Source organism: Drosophila novamexicana, unplaced genomic scaffold (genome assembly GCF_003285875.2).
Source record: "Drosophila novamexicana strain 15010-1031.04,08,12 unplaced genomic scaffold, DnovRS2.1 tig00001270-arrow-arrow-pilon, whole genome shotgun sequence".
Lineage (NCBI taxonomy): Eukaryota > Metazoa > Arthropoda > Insecta > Diptera > Drosophilidae > Drosophila > Drosophila novamexicana.
This window is the reverse complement of record NW_020824847.1, coordinates 1182166-1196811: the sequence shown is the minus strand read 5'-3', so window position 1 is coordinate 1196811 and position 14646 is coordinate 1182166. Positions and strand designations below refer to the sequence as shown.

General features: G+C 43.7%; 1 protein-coding gene across 1 annotated transcript; it reads right to left on the bottom strand.

The window, feature by feature from the left end:
• Nucleotides 1-4512: 4512 nt before the first annotated feature.
• LOC115766904 (proteasome subunit beta type-7) lies at nucleotides 4513-6655 on the bottom strand. The gene is made up of 3 exons (XM_030710982.1): nucleotides 6432-6655; nucleotides 6190-6369; nucleotides 4513-5759 (listed from the first exon to the last, which is right to left on the bottom strand). The coding sequence occupies exons 1-3, from the start codon at nucleotides 6506-6508 to the stop codon at nucleotides 5102-5104; spliced, it is 915 nt and encodes a 304-aa protein (XP_030566842.1). The 5' UTR covers nucleotides 6509-6655; the 3' UTR covers nucleotides 4513-5101.
• Between the last annotated feature and the right edge of the window lie 7991 nt (nucleotides 6656-14646).

Genomic DNA, 14646 nt, shown 5'->3' with positions numbered 1-14646 from the left:
CGTCATATCTCCAAGCGGAGTTATGTTGGAGTTATGTCGTTTTGGAACGTCATATCTCCAAGCGGAGTTATGTCGGAGTTATGTCGTTTTGGAACGTCATATCTCCAAGCGGAGTTATGTTGGAGTTATGTCGTTTTGGAACGTCATATCTCCAAGCGGAGTTATGTTGGAGTTATGTCGTTTTGGAACGTCATATCTCCAAGCGGAGTTATGTCGTTTTGGAACGTCATATCTCCGCGCGGAGCTATTACCCGAGAGCTATTACCCGGGGTAGGTTCGAATATCAAAACTTTTTTGAATATTTTTTTGAAAATCTCGGGTAAATATAATCTGATTTTAAAATATTATACCTTTTTCAATTCGTGCGGATCCCTACTATCATGTAGCATTCAAGGAAATTATAAATTGATCGGTTGAACCTTTTTTTTTATTTTTTTAGACTATCTCGGCCAAGTAATCTCAGAGTCGAAGCATTCGCCAACCCATACAAGAGACCTCGCTGAGAGGTGTGTAGTCAGAAGGCTCAAGAAAAGATCCTTTAGAGACCTCCTCCAACCACGACCCAGGAGCAGCCCCAGAGCCCACCGACTACCTACGTGACGGTGCAGCCTTCCTCACAGAAGACGGATTTGACGTTTGTCCACGATAAAGCCTGAGGAGCCAACCAGGATTGGCGAGATACCACCTAAGCTAACGGTTTTGTAATAAAAATGTATGCTATTTTTTTATTCAATACAATAAACACATATAAGTTAAAAAAAAAAAAACTTTTTTGACGATTTTTTTTTTTGGAGTATCTCAAGTGAGATTCATTAAATTATGCTACACGAAGTACTGTCCCAATCGAGCTCTATCCACTGGATTTATCAAGCCATATAAATAGGTAGCTTTGTCTAAATCAATATATCATGGAAATACAAGCTGAAACGACGAGCTTCCATTTGCGGGAGAAACAGTTATTGTGTATCTCAGGTATTCGCTTCAACTAAACGTTTGGTTGGCCCGCCGGCCAACTGGCCTAAGTGCAGATGTAGCTGCACCACCCAACCACCCACTAAACCACCCAACCACCCACTGGCTAACCGCAAGCACCGCATTGATAAAGCGAGCCGCAACATCAGCTGCCAACTGACCGCAGACGATTTGAAATCATGCAGATGCGTATTGCTGTGCGGTTGGTTCGTCCTGTCTGTGGTTGCTCCACAGCAGCTGCTCCTGTGTGTGTGTGTGTGGTGTGTGGTGTGTGCGTGGTGTGTGTGGGGCCAAGGTAACCGGCAATTACTCATTGCGTATACGACGCGTGTGCGGTGCTAATTAGGCGCAAGTGTTGTCGATAATGAAGTGGCGCGCGCCTTGTGTTCTGTTAAATCATTATGTGTTGGGAGTCCTGCAGGAACAATCACGACAGCGACAACAACTGCCCGGGGGGAGGGGCTAGGGAGGGAGTGGGTAGAGTGGCACCTCCGGACGACATATGGCCGTGCGCTGTTTAAGGCTGTGAAGCACGTCGAGAGACGTGGCTCGCATTACACAATGCACGTACTGGCAGACCGTGTGCGATAGCCCTGTCCTGTCCTAGCTCCTGGCTCCTGGTGCGCGTGCTCCATTGTCCTAGTTGTCCTGCTGCTGCTGGTTGCCACCGGCAGCGCTAGCTAAATGGCAGCCTGATTACCTCTTTTTCCTTTGTTCGCCAAAGACAAACAAGCGGATCGGGCAAGAGTAACAAAAGTTACTGTCGGCTATGCCTGACTAGCAGATGCCCAGTGCCTGTAGAAGACTCGCCTCCTGCTCCGATTCTTATAAAACTTTCCGTGCTAAGCTGTATTGCACAAAATAGAGTACATAGACTATATATATATACACTCCAAGGGGTCGTGGGTGCTATCTGCTGCCTGTCCCATGTGATTGCACAAAAACAATATACCCTTTTTTGGCCATTTGCAAGGGGGGGGGGGGGGGGCTCAAGCAAAGCTTTCGCTCCTGGCCGTGGCGGCACGTGGTTGCCTGCTGAACAAAAACTTGCAACAGCGCTCGAGTTTCAAAGAGTCCGCCCAACAAGTTGACACAATAGCCGGACGAGGTGGTGTGTGACAAAGGCTAAGCCATGACACGAGGCTGGCTCTCGCAACTTCCTGGGCCCGGCAACAGGGCCCTGCCAATCGGTTACAATAAATAACTACCCAATCGCAGGTAGCTTTTTGATATGCAGCAGCTCGTAGAGCATGCGCGACTATTTTTTTCAACTAAAGGATATATCTAGGGATTATAAGATGCTGGCTAGGGCGGGACAAAAAAAAAACCACGAAAATCCTGAACTTTAACAATATGGCCAGTGAAATGTTTAAGGCAAAGGGAAGGAGTAGAGATTTATTTAGAGTTGCCCGAAAAATGGTAAGAAATAAAGAAGGAAGTGTTTCACCCAAGAAGCCTGACTTCACTTAAACAGAACGGCGGCATTCCGAATAAGCTGACAGTAAAACGTTTACGAAAAAGCGACAAAAGCATAAATGAAAAACGAGCTGTTCGCCCGAGCATCGTGTAGTTAATGGAACCTCTGCAAAAAGCTTCTGTATGCTGAGAGCTGACTGCACACGATTACATGAAATTTTATGAACAGCCCGTGTATTTATATATGTATGTACATGTTGCAGCTTATCCCAACTTAGTCGACCATCCGTCCGTCCGTGGGCTTCTCCGTATGCCAGATCACGTGCTGTGTCGCTCCGTCCGAGGTCCGGCGACAAACATGAGCCTCATCCGCAACATCCGCATGACATTTGAATGCGTGCCACAGTGGTGAGAGGCATGCAAATAAATATTCTCATCAAATTACAAACAGTTTGGCAAATTGGAGCACAAACATTAATCAAATATAAAAATGCTGCATAACATTTTTTATAGAGGAGCTTGACTTTTGACACACTGTGCGTAAGACCCCGAGGCCTTAACCAACCCCCAAACCAACTTGACCCGTGCTGAGCTTGCATGTGGGAGAATACTTTTGTTTTAAGCTGAGTCGAAGCAGGATACAGGAACGAGTACCTAGGACTTCATTGATTTGCCTTGCAAGTCCTGTTTCCCAGAGACTTTGTTAAGATATCTTAAAAAACCCAGAAATTGTGCAATATAAAATATAATTTCTCAGTCAATTTTCGGCATTGTTCGCAAATCGTTTCGATCCTGAACATATCGGCCAAAGACGTGCGTGTCACGATCAAAAGCAAGTCCGTCTCTAGCATGTGCGCAGGTTTCCACAGTCTTGTGCAGGGTATTATAATCTCGACACGGAATATGTAACCTAGAGAGCGAGAGAGAGAAAAAAGAGAGAGAGAGAGAGAGAGAGAGAGAGAGACTTTATAAGCCCCATAAATAATATAATACATATATTCTTCATCAATAGCAGGAGGCGAGTCTGGCATAAGTCCGTCTTCCGGGCAGGAAGTTTATATTTCAGAACCGGATCAGATACATATTGGCTGACAAAAGAAAAACTTTGTCCAAACTAACTTGCTTAAGTTATGTAGACTAAGGCCGAGCTCTACTTTGTGTCTTTTAAGCTAAATCTCATCAACACCAAGTTATTATATCAATAATATGTATGAACTAGACGCTCTACAAGTCTCCCAAACATCCGCATCGCATAGGTCTTCCCCAACTGCGACAACAAAGCTTTTGTATAAGAACACTTGGAAGCCAGAGTTACGCGAGAGTATTTCAACTTCGGCTGGGCAAGGAAACCCTTTATTTTGTCTTGGGCTCTGTCCCTTTTGTCGCCTTTTGTCGTTTTTTATTGCCGGCCTGTCAATATCCGGCGGCATATTTTGCCTACGAACGGAGGCGACAAATTTGGTTGGTTTCTCGGCTCGGCCTTTGATTCCATTTCCCCATTTCCCCCCCTTCCCGTGTAACACTCAAGCAATGCAGCTGAAGCTGAGCCTGGCGCCGGGCCCTGGCGTTCGATTTGCATGCGACAACTTAAAGGATATGTGTGTGGCCCCATAAAGAACCGGCTGTAAAGTGGCAGCTCCAAGGGCCAGAGGGGCGTATTCCCAACGGCCAACCCGGAGCCAATCCTGCTGCTGGAGCCTGGCTGTGGAGCAGCAGGATGTGTCGTCGACAACGCAACCGTAACCGTTGCCCTTGGCTACGCACGATTTGAATTAAATTGCACTCGACGCATTCTCCCTGCAGCAGCAAGGACCAACCGGAGGGAACGGAGGTAGATAAAGGACATCCGTTACAGTCAGGCAGACAAACCAGACCCAGACCCACACCCCCGGATCCACTTAACCAGCATGCTCGGATTCAATTAATTCGAGGACACTCGAGAGCCACCTGCTGCCATTTATTTGTACACATATAATCAGGTTGAGCGCAAATTCAGTTAAAGCTTAAATTTATTATGTTGCCAAATTGGCTTCTACATGACAGCAAATGGCTAAATAAACATATACCTACATGTCTGTGTGTGCCAGTGTGTGTGTCTATGTGTGTGTGTGTGTGTGTGTGTGTGTGTGTCCAGCTGCCATTGTCGCTTGACCGAGAAAATTCCACCGCACCACCGAATTGCCCCACCCTCTGTCATTTGGCAGGCTCTGTCATTAATGTAGCCAGATTGTCAATTAGAAGGCAAGCGGCTGTGAACGACAAGTTCATACCCTGTAAATACCCTGAGCCTAAAGCATTACGAGCGAGTTTTTTATCATTGTTCTACTAAATACTCCCATAGATCCATATGTTAAAAATATTGTAAAGATCGGATTAGAAAATTGCCTCAGCAGAAGCCACGATGTTTGTGTTGTCTTAAAGGGTATCTCTTAGTCGACTAGCAATTATTTTAAAAATGTATTGCAGTTCGGTTTAAAGCTGAAATTTCAATCGAGCAGATTGGGCAATAATAACAATCAGACTTCTCATATAAAGAATCAAAAATATGCCGCAAGGCGCCATCTGTGGACTACTTTGGGTACTAGACATGTCCACAATTTAAGATCCGAGCGGATAGTCTAATTGTAATTAAGCATTAAAGAAGAGAAAAACGAACGATAGAGGGTTTGGCCAAGTCTGTCTGTAGATAACGTAAAATATATATGTATGCGATTTATGGATTATCCGGCGGCGGTTGTTCCGTGTCCGTGGGCGGTTCCGACTGGAACTCGGATGTGCTGAGCGAGGCTGCCTGCGACAGGGAAACAGAGGGTCGATAGACGTGCTCCTCGGTTATGTCAATGTCCTGCACCGAGATGCTCTTCACCAGGGTCGTGTTGGGCAGGATCGCATACTTGCCGAGCCGTTCGCCCCGCTCGCTAGCAATGGTCTCGGTGCGCAGATGTTGGGCTCCGTTGGGCGTGATCACGCACAGATCGATATTGGAACCGGAGCCCAGATCGTTGAAAACTCCGGCGCTAATGGCCTCACGCACCAGCTGCTTGCCCTGGTCCAGATCGAGGCTGGGGCTCCAGCCACGCTCCAGCACAGCCATGGCGGCCAGTGTGCCGGAACCCATGGCGGCATAGGGCAACTTATCAATGGAGCCGTACGGATGAATGCAGTTCACATGCTGCCCATACTTGTCCACGCCGCCCATGACGAGGGCTGCACTAATGTGGCCCTGGTAGCGAAAGAGCGTGCGCCGCAACATCATGCTGGCACAGACCACCGGCACCTGACGATCCGTGTTCAGCCCGTGCAGATCCAGCTCGGCGGAGGTCATCAGCGTCATCTGCTCCGTATCCGCGGCAGTGCCGGCGCCACAGCAGCTACATAGATGGATGAAAGGATGGATAGACTCATGGATGAAATGTAATCAATCTGGTTGAATGGATAATAGACGGAATGCATGGAAAGATGTAGGAGGATGGATGGAAGGGTGATGCGTGAATCGAGAGCATGCTTGGATAGATGAATGGACACAGGGCGGATGGAATCTAATCAACCTGGATGGACTAATGGAATCTTAACCACCTGGATGAATGGAATGAATGTATGGATGGAAGAATGAATGGGTAGAATACATGCATGGAAGAAGGGCTGGGAAGGGGAATGGATGTTTGGTTGAATGAATGAAATCTTTTTGATGGAATAGATGCATGCAGACGGATGAATGGAAGAATAGAATGAATACACTAATTGATTCATAACCAGAGTGAATGGCTGGAATAAACGATATGCTGTTCGCTGTCTACTTACAAGATGTGGTCCTGCAGGCGATGTATCTTCGAGCAGTTCTTGTCCGAGACAATGGGTCCCTCGGTGGCGCGCGTATCGGCGCCCAGAATAACGCCGTTCTGGTAAACAATGCCCACTATGGAGGTGCCCGTGCGCACAGCCAAAGGCGGCTTAAAGCCGCTGGCCAGCATCTGGGCATTGCTGCGAAGGCACAAAGATTGGGATGAATGGGGTAGAGTTGCCGGAGTTGGTTGCGATCCTACCGTCTGGTATTTGTGAAATTGAAGGCGTGTCGCATGCCCCTATCCTCAAAGTCCTGCGCATCGATATACGAGAGCATCCTGTTGCCAGCACAAAAAAGTTGACCGAAAATTTGAATATCCAGTGAATTCCGTAACTGTCTTTCGAGTCTGGAAGTATTTTCTTTGATTTTTGTATATGTGTGTGTGTGTTCTATTGTTTGCAGGCCCAGGCTCAACTCAAATGATGATGTGATTCAAAAATTTTCTTTTGAGGCAGAAAATCAAAAGGTTGCACTGGTCTACCCATAAGCTAATTGGTATGGAGCTTCCAGACAGGCCAGGCGCAAAGCGTCACAGAGTCGGAGAGAGGGTGCGGGAAAAAGCGAGAGGGGGGCGCAGCCATAGCAATGGAAAAGGCCTTGGCCCCAGAGCGGACGGTCCTTCACATTCCAGCTGTCTCACAAATTTGACACTGCCTAATTGGTAATTCTGTGTGCAACAGTGTTGCCAGCTTTCGCTTCAAAAGAGTAGCTAAATCTAATGCGAGCAAAAAACGGCTAAATTCAATTGAGACAGAGAGAAATCGCAGAGTTGCCACCTTCTAAGTGGCTTGGAAGGGTTGACCTGCTTGCTTGGGCAATGCAACCAAAACTTGTCTAGCTTTTGTTCTTGCTTGTGCTGGATTATCTATCTGAGTATACCAAGAACTTTGACTTGAACTCTTTTGGCACGAAGCAATTTCATGTTTACATTAGACTTGTTATGAAACAAAACATGAAAAGCGCAGAGCAGGGTTGCTAATACTTGTCATGGAGTTGCCATATCATTAAAACTAGCAAAACATTTCTCGACAATAGCTAAAAAAAAGAGTAGCTAAATCAATTGACTGGCTGTTTTAAAGCCAGCATTACAGGCACCTGCAAATCTCAACTGTTTTAGCCAGAAAACGGCTGACTTGGCAACTCTGCTGTGCATCAGTCACCGCCTCTCAATATCCTTCTCTCTCTACTCTCTCCCAAGTTTGCCTATTTGTCAGTTACCTCAATTATCTGACACATGGCATGCTTTACTCTACCTTCGCAGTGGACATATCAAATTTTCTGTGCAATTTGTAACGTTTTCCGAGAGATCAAACCGATTTCAGCTATAAATATGAGGTCGCATGAAATATTGGCTTTAGGCAAATGTCTGTAAGAGACAGAGCAGGCAGGATTATATTTTTGATCAGGAATAGCTTCGGTGCTTATAGTCCGATTGTGTGCATTAGCAGGACTCTTACCCTACAAATGTGCTTTTTTGGGGGAAATCGGAAAGCGCAATACCAAAGTAAAATATTTCCAATCTGTATATGCTAAACGAGAGCCTACATTTCAAATGTGGTGTAACTAGTTCTTATGGTCTTCGAGTTTCTCTTCGAAAACGAAAACTCAAAATCGATTTTTATCGATGCAATGGAAGTCAGACGAGTTATCGATATATGCGAATATTCAAGTATACAAATTCTGTAGTTTCCGATAGACTCAGATCGTGCCACGATTAGGAATCGCCCTAGGATTAGGCTTCCTCTGCCTGTTACGGGGACAAGACCTGAAGATAAACGTTAAAGGATTTTTTTTTTGTTAAAGCTTGTTAATGGTTCTCATTCTGCCCATGGAATTTGAATAGACGTTGTATCTGCATAATCTGGGGTGGCATTCCTTTTGAGGGGTGGCAAATCAATATTGCAACACGACTCGCTGGTCGAACCATTCTCAATTAGGATTAATTAGTGCCCGGTTATATTTTAATCAGCATTCGGACAATGGCCACACCCAACCCCGCCCCCCTAGAGGGAGGGCGGCCGAATGGGCGGGGCTGGGCGCCGCCGGGCAATGCAAATGGTCAAGCAGCAGAAATGTCTGTCAGCTGCAACAACACTTTGCAGCCAACTTTTGTGCAACTTAATTACGAGAAACGACAGAGGGGGGAGGGGGGGTATTGGTCTAGAAGACTTGAGACACCGGACAACGACTGGTCGGCGGCTGTTGGCTGCCAGCTGGCGGCGGACTTGCAACTTAAAAGTTTACTTAAACAATTCTGCGCTGCATTTGGCCAAAAACTTTGAACCAGCGCAAACAACAACAAGTATGCTGCAGTCGGGTATGCACGACTCCGCGATGACTACCAGGCAAATATTCACATACATTGAATTCAAGTTGTTCCCAATTATAACAGAAAAATTAAAATAAATAAAAATAAAAACTAAGAATTAGCGATTAAGTTATGGGTCCATCTTTAGAGGATCCAGTTTTACTTTAGCTCTAGCTAGGATTTCCAATTTCTAAATTCCAAGCACTAATATACCCTTTTCACAATGTGAACAGAGTATGCGAAGTGCAACAAAACGAAATCCAGATCGCAAATCCGAATGCAACTTTCGTTGAGCAATTCAGAAATTCGCTTTTGGCATTTTGGACAGCTGCGCCTATTAGGAATTGCTCCAGGAATAGCTGCGAAGCGGGTCCAGCACAACATAATGCAGCTTCGAAAGCAATTTATTTTACTACAAGAATATACAAATACCAGCGGGTATTACGAGGCTTGCCCGGGCCAACTCTCTGTAAGCCCAAACCCATAATATGCCTAAACAGAAAGTCAACCTTAGTCCACATAAGTATTTGTAGTTTCTATGCAAGCGAGTGCCTCAGTCTTAAGGCTACTTTGAACTATCCATCAAATTAGTATGGATACCAGCTCAGATGTCCTTTCCAGACGAGACCATGACCCCATGTTAAAGGGGCGGACTTCAAAATGGTATTATGTGGGGAAACTTTAGTTCAGTTGCCAGTTAAGCAGTTCATACGGAATTCAATCAAATATTGCAATGTTGCACCGGAAATGCATGAAGTATGTGTTTGGCAATCGCATTGGAAGATTCACCTGTCGCCTCATGCATATTTAACTGCATCGAATACTTTGAGAAACTTCAGAGAAACGCTGCAAAAACTTACAAAAAGCTCTAAAGAAATATTCCCTGCCTGAACTAGAGATAGTCCTACTTAAGACTAGTCCGCCTTCTTCTAAAGAACATGTTTCACAAAACCCGCCAAGACTTGATTAGGAAATATCATTAAACAACCCCTTTCCTGACGCTTCAAGCGTCTAGAGCATCATCATAAACTACCCAATAAATAGGTGTGTAAAAAAGATTAGGGACTCGATCCAGTTGCCCATTCGAACTGCGATCCGAATGAACTTTCGTTAAACGCAAAATTACATATAAATATCTATATCTGAAAAAAACTTCTCCCGCCAAACCTCAACTTGCAGTAAGGGAATCATTCTCAGGTAATCCACGTGCCAGACGTCAATTGCATGAAGTATGTATGTATGTGCTTGACAACCACACACACACTCACACACATACACATCAACAAGAAAAACAGAAATATTCTAAAATATAAGCTGCATAGCAAAAACAAATAATGATGCCTTAAATGACAGTCAATCTCCAAACATGAAGATTATAAATTTTAATTGCTTTCTTGGAATTACACCCGATAAGCATGTCTTTGTCTGTGAGAAATATTTATGTCCAAATTTGAAAAGTATTTAATAAATTTAGACAAATCAAGCTTAGTATGAAGAGCGCAGTCAGACAAAACAAAAATACAGTCATAAACAAGAACAAGAAAATAAATCAGTTAACATAAATCAAGAGCGAATTTGTTGGTCTGTACTCAACGAGAAGTCGAGACAGACTGAGTGACAGACAGATGCAAGTGCGAACAAAGGTAGCTGCAAATTGGCAGCGTTCGGACTTCGTGTTCGAATTCGCTCGAAACCATTCTGAGATTTGTGCGAAAGAGCGAGATCGATGCTGCGTGTCGCTATTTGTTTCGCTCTCACTTTGAGCGTTGCCTGGGTGCGCTCATGGATGTCAATTAGATCTACGAATAGTGTGCATGTGTGCATGTATGTATGTATGAGTGCATGCGCCAAACGCTCGACTTGAAATTTCTGAAGTTTCTGTCGCATTGCTTCTCTTTAGAATGGAGGGTCAAGAAACAAAAGTGGGTTAAACATAAATAGGTCTGAGAAATCGATTGGCTAAGATCTCCGGCATCTCGTCCGCACTCGGACTCAATGCTACGTCTCTTTAGAAGACGCCTGGCAAATCGTTTGGAATGATTTCCATGCTGAGTTACGTCCTCGACTTTGGACATGTCCAGTTCTCTTTCCATAACGGACGTACGCATGTACGCAAGGCGGCATTTTTGGGACAGGCATGCACACACACTTAGGCAGGTTTGTATATGTGTGTGTCAGTTGTGTGTGTGTGTGTTTTGTTTTTAGACATTTCGATGAAAAGTGTCAAGATGAGAAATGATTTTTAAAACTTGCTAAAATACATATACATATGTATGTACATGTATTTGCGAGTGTGTTCGTGCGTATCCTAGCTTGTGCTTGACAAATGGAAACCACATATGTATGTATATGTATGTATGTATGTACATATATGCATGTAAGTATGCAGCTATTCAAAATATTTATATAAAATCGATTGGTCTAGAAAAATTATTGAAACAAATTGCAATAATATTTGCCAAACTACATAACAGCATAATGGAATTATGTAAGTAATATATAAATATTTATTTCAAGTAGTTAACAATTGAAAATGAAAATACATTTCGCTCCCTTGAATAATTCAGTCTTTTTCAAAGGATATTCAATATTCTTGCCAATTTTGTTATGCAATTACACACATCAACGGACAGCTAGTTTTTCGGCCCAATCTGTGGCGCAGATTCATTTGTTATCAAATAAACAAAATAGAAATTCATTTAATTACAATGTGTGCACTTTACATCATCTACACACAATGGCCCCTGGCATGTATTAAATGTTATTATTAATTGTTTATTCGTTTCGACGACGCAAATTCAAATTCAAAGCTGTCCGTTTTGCAATATTTTATGAATTGCATTCCGACGAGATACAATCAAATGATATGCCGAGATAACAGCAGCTGGGGCTGGAGCTGGAACTGGAGCTGGGGCTGGAGCTGCGCACATTGTTGCCACAGTAACAACACCCAACACCCAACACCCTACTCCTAAGTCCCCATTCCCCAATCCCACCTTGTTCCATGCGAAGGCACATGTGCACCTAATTAAGTGGGACATTCGACACGGTTCACTAATTATTGTGGAATTCGTCTAGGCGAAGCGAAAGCTGAGCTGAGCCAAAAGAAGTGCAATTGTCTCTCGTATCCTGGCAACGCCTACTCAAGTCCTCCCAACTCCCCCAAATATTAGTTATCAGGTATTATTTATGCTCGGTAAAGCCTTCTAATGAATTTAAAGTCTTGTTTTGCATGATGCATATTTCCCAGATAGTGAATAGAACTGAATAGATATTCGAGAGTATTCAAATTATAATCAGATGTAATTTGTTCTCATTTAATATTTCATTTTAAATGATTATTGCATTTCCATTAAGTCAAATATCAAATCACAATCCGAGAAGTCGATGAAGTCAAAACATAAATCAATCTATCCGATTTGCGATGACGATATCATGTTAATGTAGGACACATTGCAGGATTACAAAATTGTCGGCAATAAGGGAATCCTGATTAGAAATAGAGAGCGGCATGTTCCCCACAAGAAGACTCTACATTGTGGGCCCTTTCACCTAGGCTATTCCACTAGCATTCATGATGCTATTCATCAGCAGCAAGTCAGGATTTGAAAGGAATAATACATCGAGATACATCGAGTACTCGGAGAAACTGCAGAGGAACATTGCAAAGACTCAAAAAAGACTGATTGTTTCCCAAATGGAAAGCGAAAATTTAAGTAACACGGACGTGTCCTTGACATTAAAGGCAAGCCTGAGAGCTGCTTAGCTTACTAACGAACTGTTTCCGGACTTGAGTATGACTTCATCAGTCGCCTCCGGCCCCGCCGCCGCCGCCGCCTCGCGGATATTTTTCTACATCGAGCACTTTGAGAAACTTCAAAAGAAATATTGTAGAAACTTAAAAAGCTTTCAAAACATTTACCTTGAGAAAGCAAAACGATTTAGGAAATGCTATTAACTCAATACTTAACGAAGACAACCAACCCACAGCACGCAGGACGCACGACGCAGGAGGCAGGACGCAGCCAATGCAGGTTGGCTAAGTTGCCAGGCGAAAGCCTGTTGCACAGGAAATGCGTGAAGTGTGTGGTTGGCAACTACTCTATGGAAAGTTGACGACGGTTGGGCGTAAGCTTCTTAGCCAGAAAGCTGCATCGAGTACTTTGGGAGACTTCAAAGGCACATTTTAAGAACTCAGAAGGCCCCTTGTGCAATACGTCTTAATTGCTTTACATCAATTACTTCCCGATAAGCATGTCTTTGTCTGTGAGAGATATTTATCGCACAATTCCGATTTAAATATGCTAAAGCATGGGCTTACTATAACGAACAAAATAAATAAAAACATTCGTTATTGTCAGGCAAAAATATTTGGTCTGTACTCAACGCGACATTGAGACAGACTGAGTGCCGCTGCAAATGCGAATGCAGACCCTTCAAATCTGAGAAACGTTCGAACTTCGTGTTCGAATTCGGAGACTTGTGCGAAAGAGCGAGAACGCTGCTGCGTGTCGCTATTTGTCTCGCTCTCACTTTTGGCGTTGCCTGGGTGCGCTCATGGATGTCAATTAGATCTTCGAAAAGTGTGTATGTGTGCATGTATGTGTACAGTAAAATAATTACTGGGATAACGTTGACATGACAAATATTATGTTTAACTTATTCATTAATTTAATAGGTCTATTGTAATGCTGTCTTACAGCTTACTGAGTTTAAATTGGAGTGTATTATCTAGCACATTATTAGGGGAAGTTTCTATATCTAGGATTCAGTTGATTAGGTCCTGCAAATGGCAGTCTTATACATCGAGGCAGTCAAAAAGCCAGTATACAGCATGGGGCTCTATTAACTGTAATTGAGTGCAGAAAACTTACTAAGGTACACATTGAATATGGGTGTATAATGGGTATATATAATGGTTTTAACTTCACAGGAAAAGCATTCGACTCCATAAAGCATCACCATAAGCGGACTGCATCTAGCCAACCGTTTGTAAGAACTCTTCAATCTCGATAACTCTAAGGGGACTTCAGAACTTAAAAGTATATAATATGTATATATTTGGACTTTGAAATTTGTATTTCTTGAGCCTAACTCGAGTATGTTATGAGCTGGATAAACTCGGTGCATTCCTTGCAGAAGTGAAGTCTTGGGCTTTGGTATACACACCCATTTGGTTGCTAGGCTTAGACCCTGAAAATTTCACAAGTATCTGATAAAAGAAACTCAAGTTACCCAAGAAGCTGTTCTTCTTAAAAAAAAAATAGCTAGAATATTTATCTAGAGCACCCTCATATGTTTCCAGTGTGAGAATTTAGTTTGGGTTTCTGGGCCTGGACATTATCTTGGATGCAATCTTAATGGGATTCGAGAAGAGAGCCCACGACAGCTTCATCAACGGGAACTGCTCGGGCTGTTAATAAATCATTTGGACGCCAACGCGTCATTAATGCCGCTTAAGCTGCTGTCGGGAATGGGAGAGTTTATTAGCTTGCCAGCCAGTCTAGAGTCTAGACTACGCAGCAGGTCCTGTCTCTTGTCCTGCCATTGTTCGACGCCCCACTCCCCACCCCCCCCCCCCCCCTCCTCTACTCAACCATTCCACTGCTATTGTGTGTCGTTTAATGCGCTCAGTTTAGTCCGCTTTTTGGGGGCGTGGCCGCCGGGTCTAGTGCTGTGCGAGCGGGAGCCAGTCGACAAATTTGAGTCAATGGCTTGGAATTGCGATATCCCGCCGTCAAAGACATTTTCATGGCGCACACCCTCCCTCATATTACCCTCCACCCCACAACGTTCTCATCAAGTGATTTCTACAGCCAAGAGCACAAAAATAGGAGCAACAAAAACAATAATAACGACTGACGCTGCAATTTGGCCACATAATTAAATTAGTTATTGCAGAGCTTTTGTTTCTAATGCCCTGTATTAAGTGCTCAAATGGGGTAAACGCGGCTACCGAGTCATCTTGCGAATATGGCTATCATCATTTTGTTCTTACTTTTGAAATTATTTAATTATGTGCAGGGTATTTTAAATGCGATATGTTCACTCAGCGCCTTGACTCTAGGGTATATATGGAAAACTATTGCAAAGAAACTGACACAAT

Excerpts from the sequence above, each read along its gene's own strand:
- LOC115766904 (XM_030710982.1), bottom strand. The coding sequence starts at position 6,508 with ATGCTCTCGTATATCGATGCGCAGGACTTTGAGGATAGGGGCATGCGA. Across the intron at positions 6,370-6,431 it reads AATTTCACAAATACCAGACG|CAATGCCCAGATGCTGGCCA; the intron begins GTAGGATCGCAA and ends GTGCCTTCGCAG. Across the intron at positions 5,760-6,189 it reads CGCCTGCAGGACCACATCTT|CTGCTGTGGCGCCGGCACTG; the intron begins GTAAGTAGACAG and ends CCATCTATGTAG.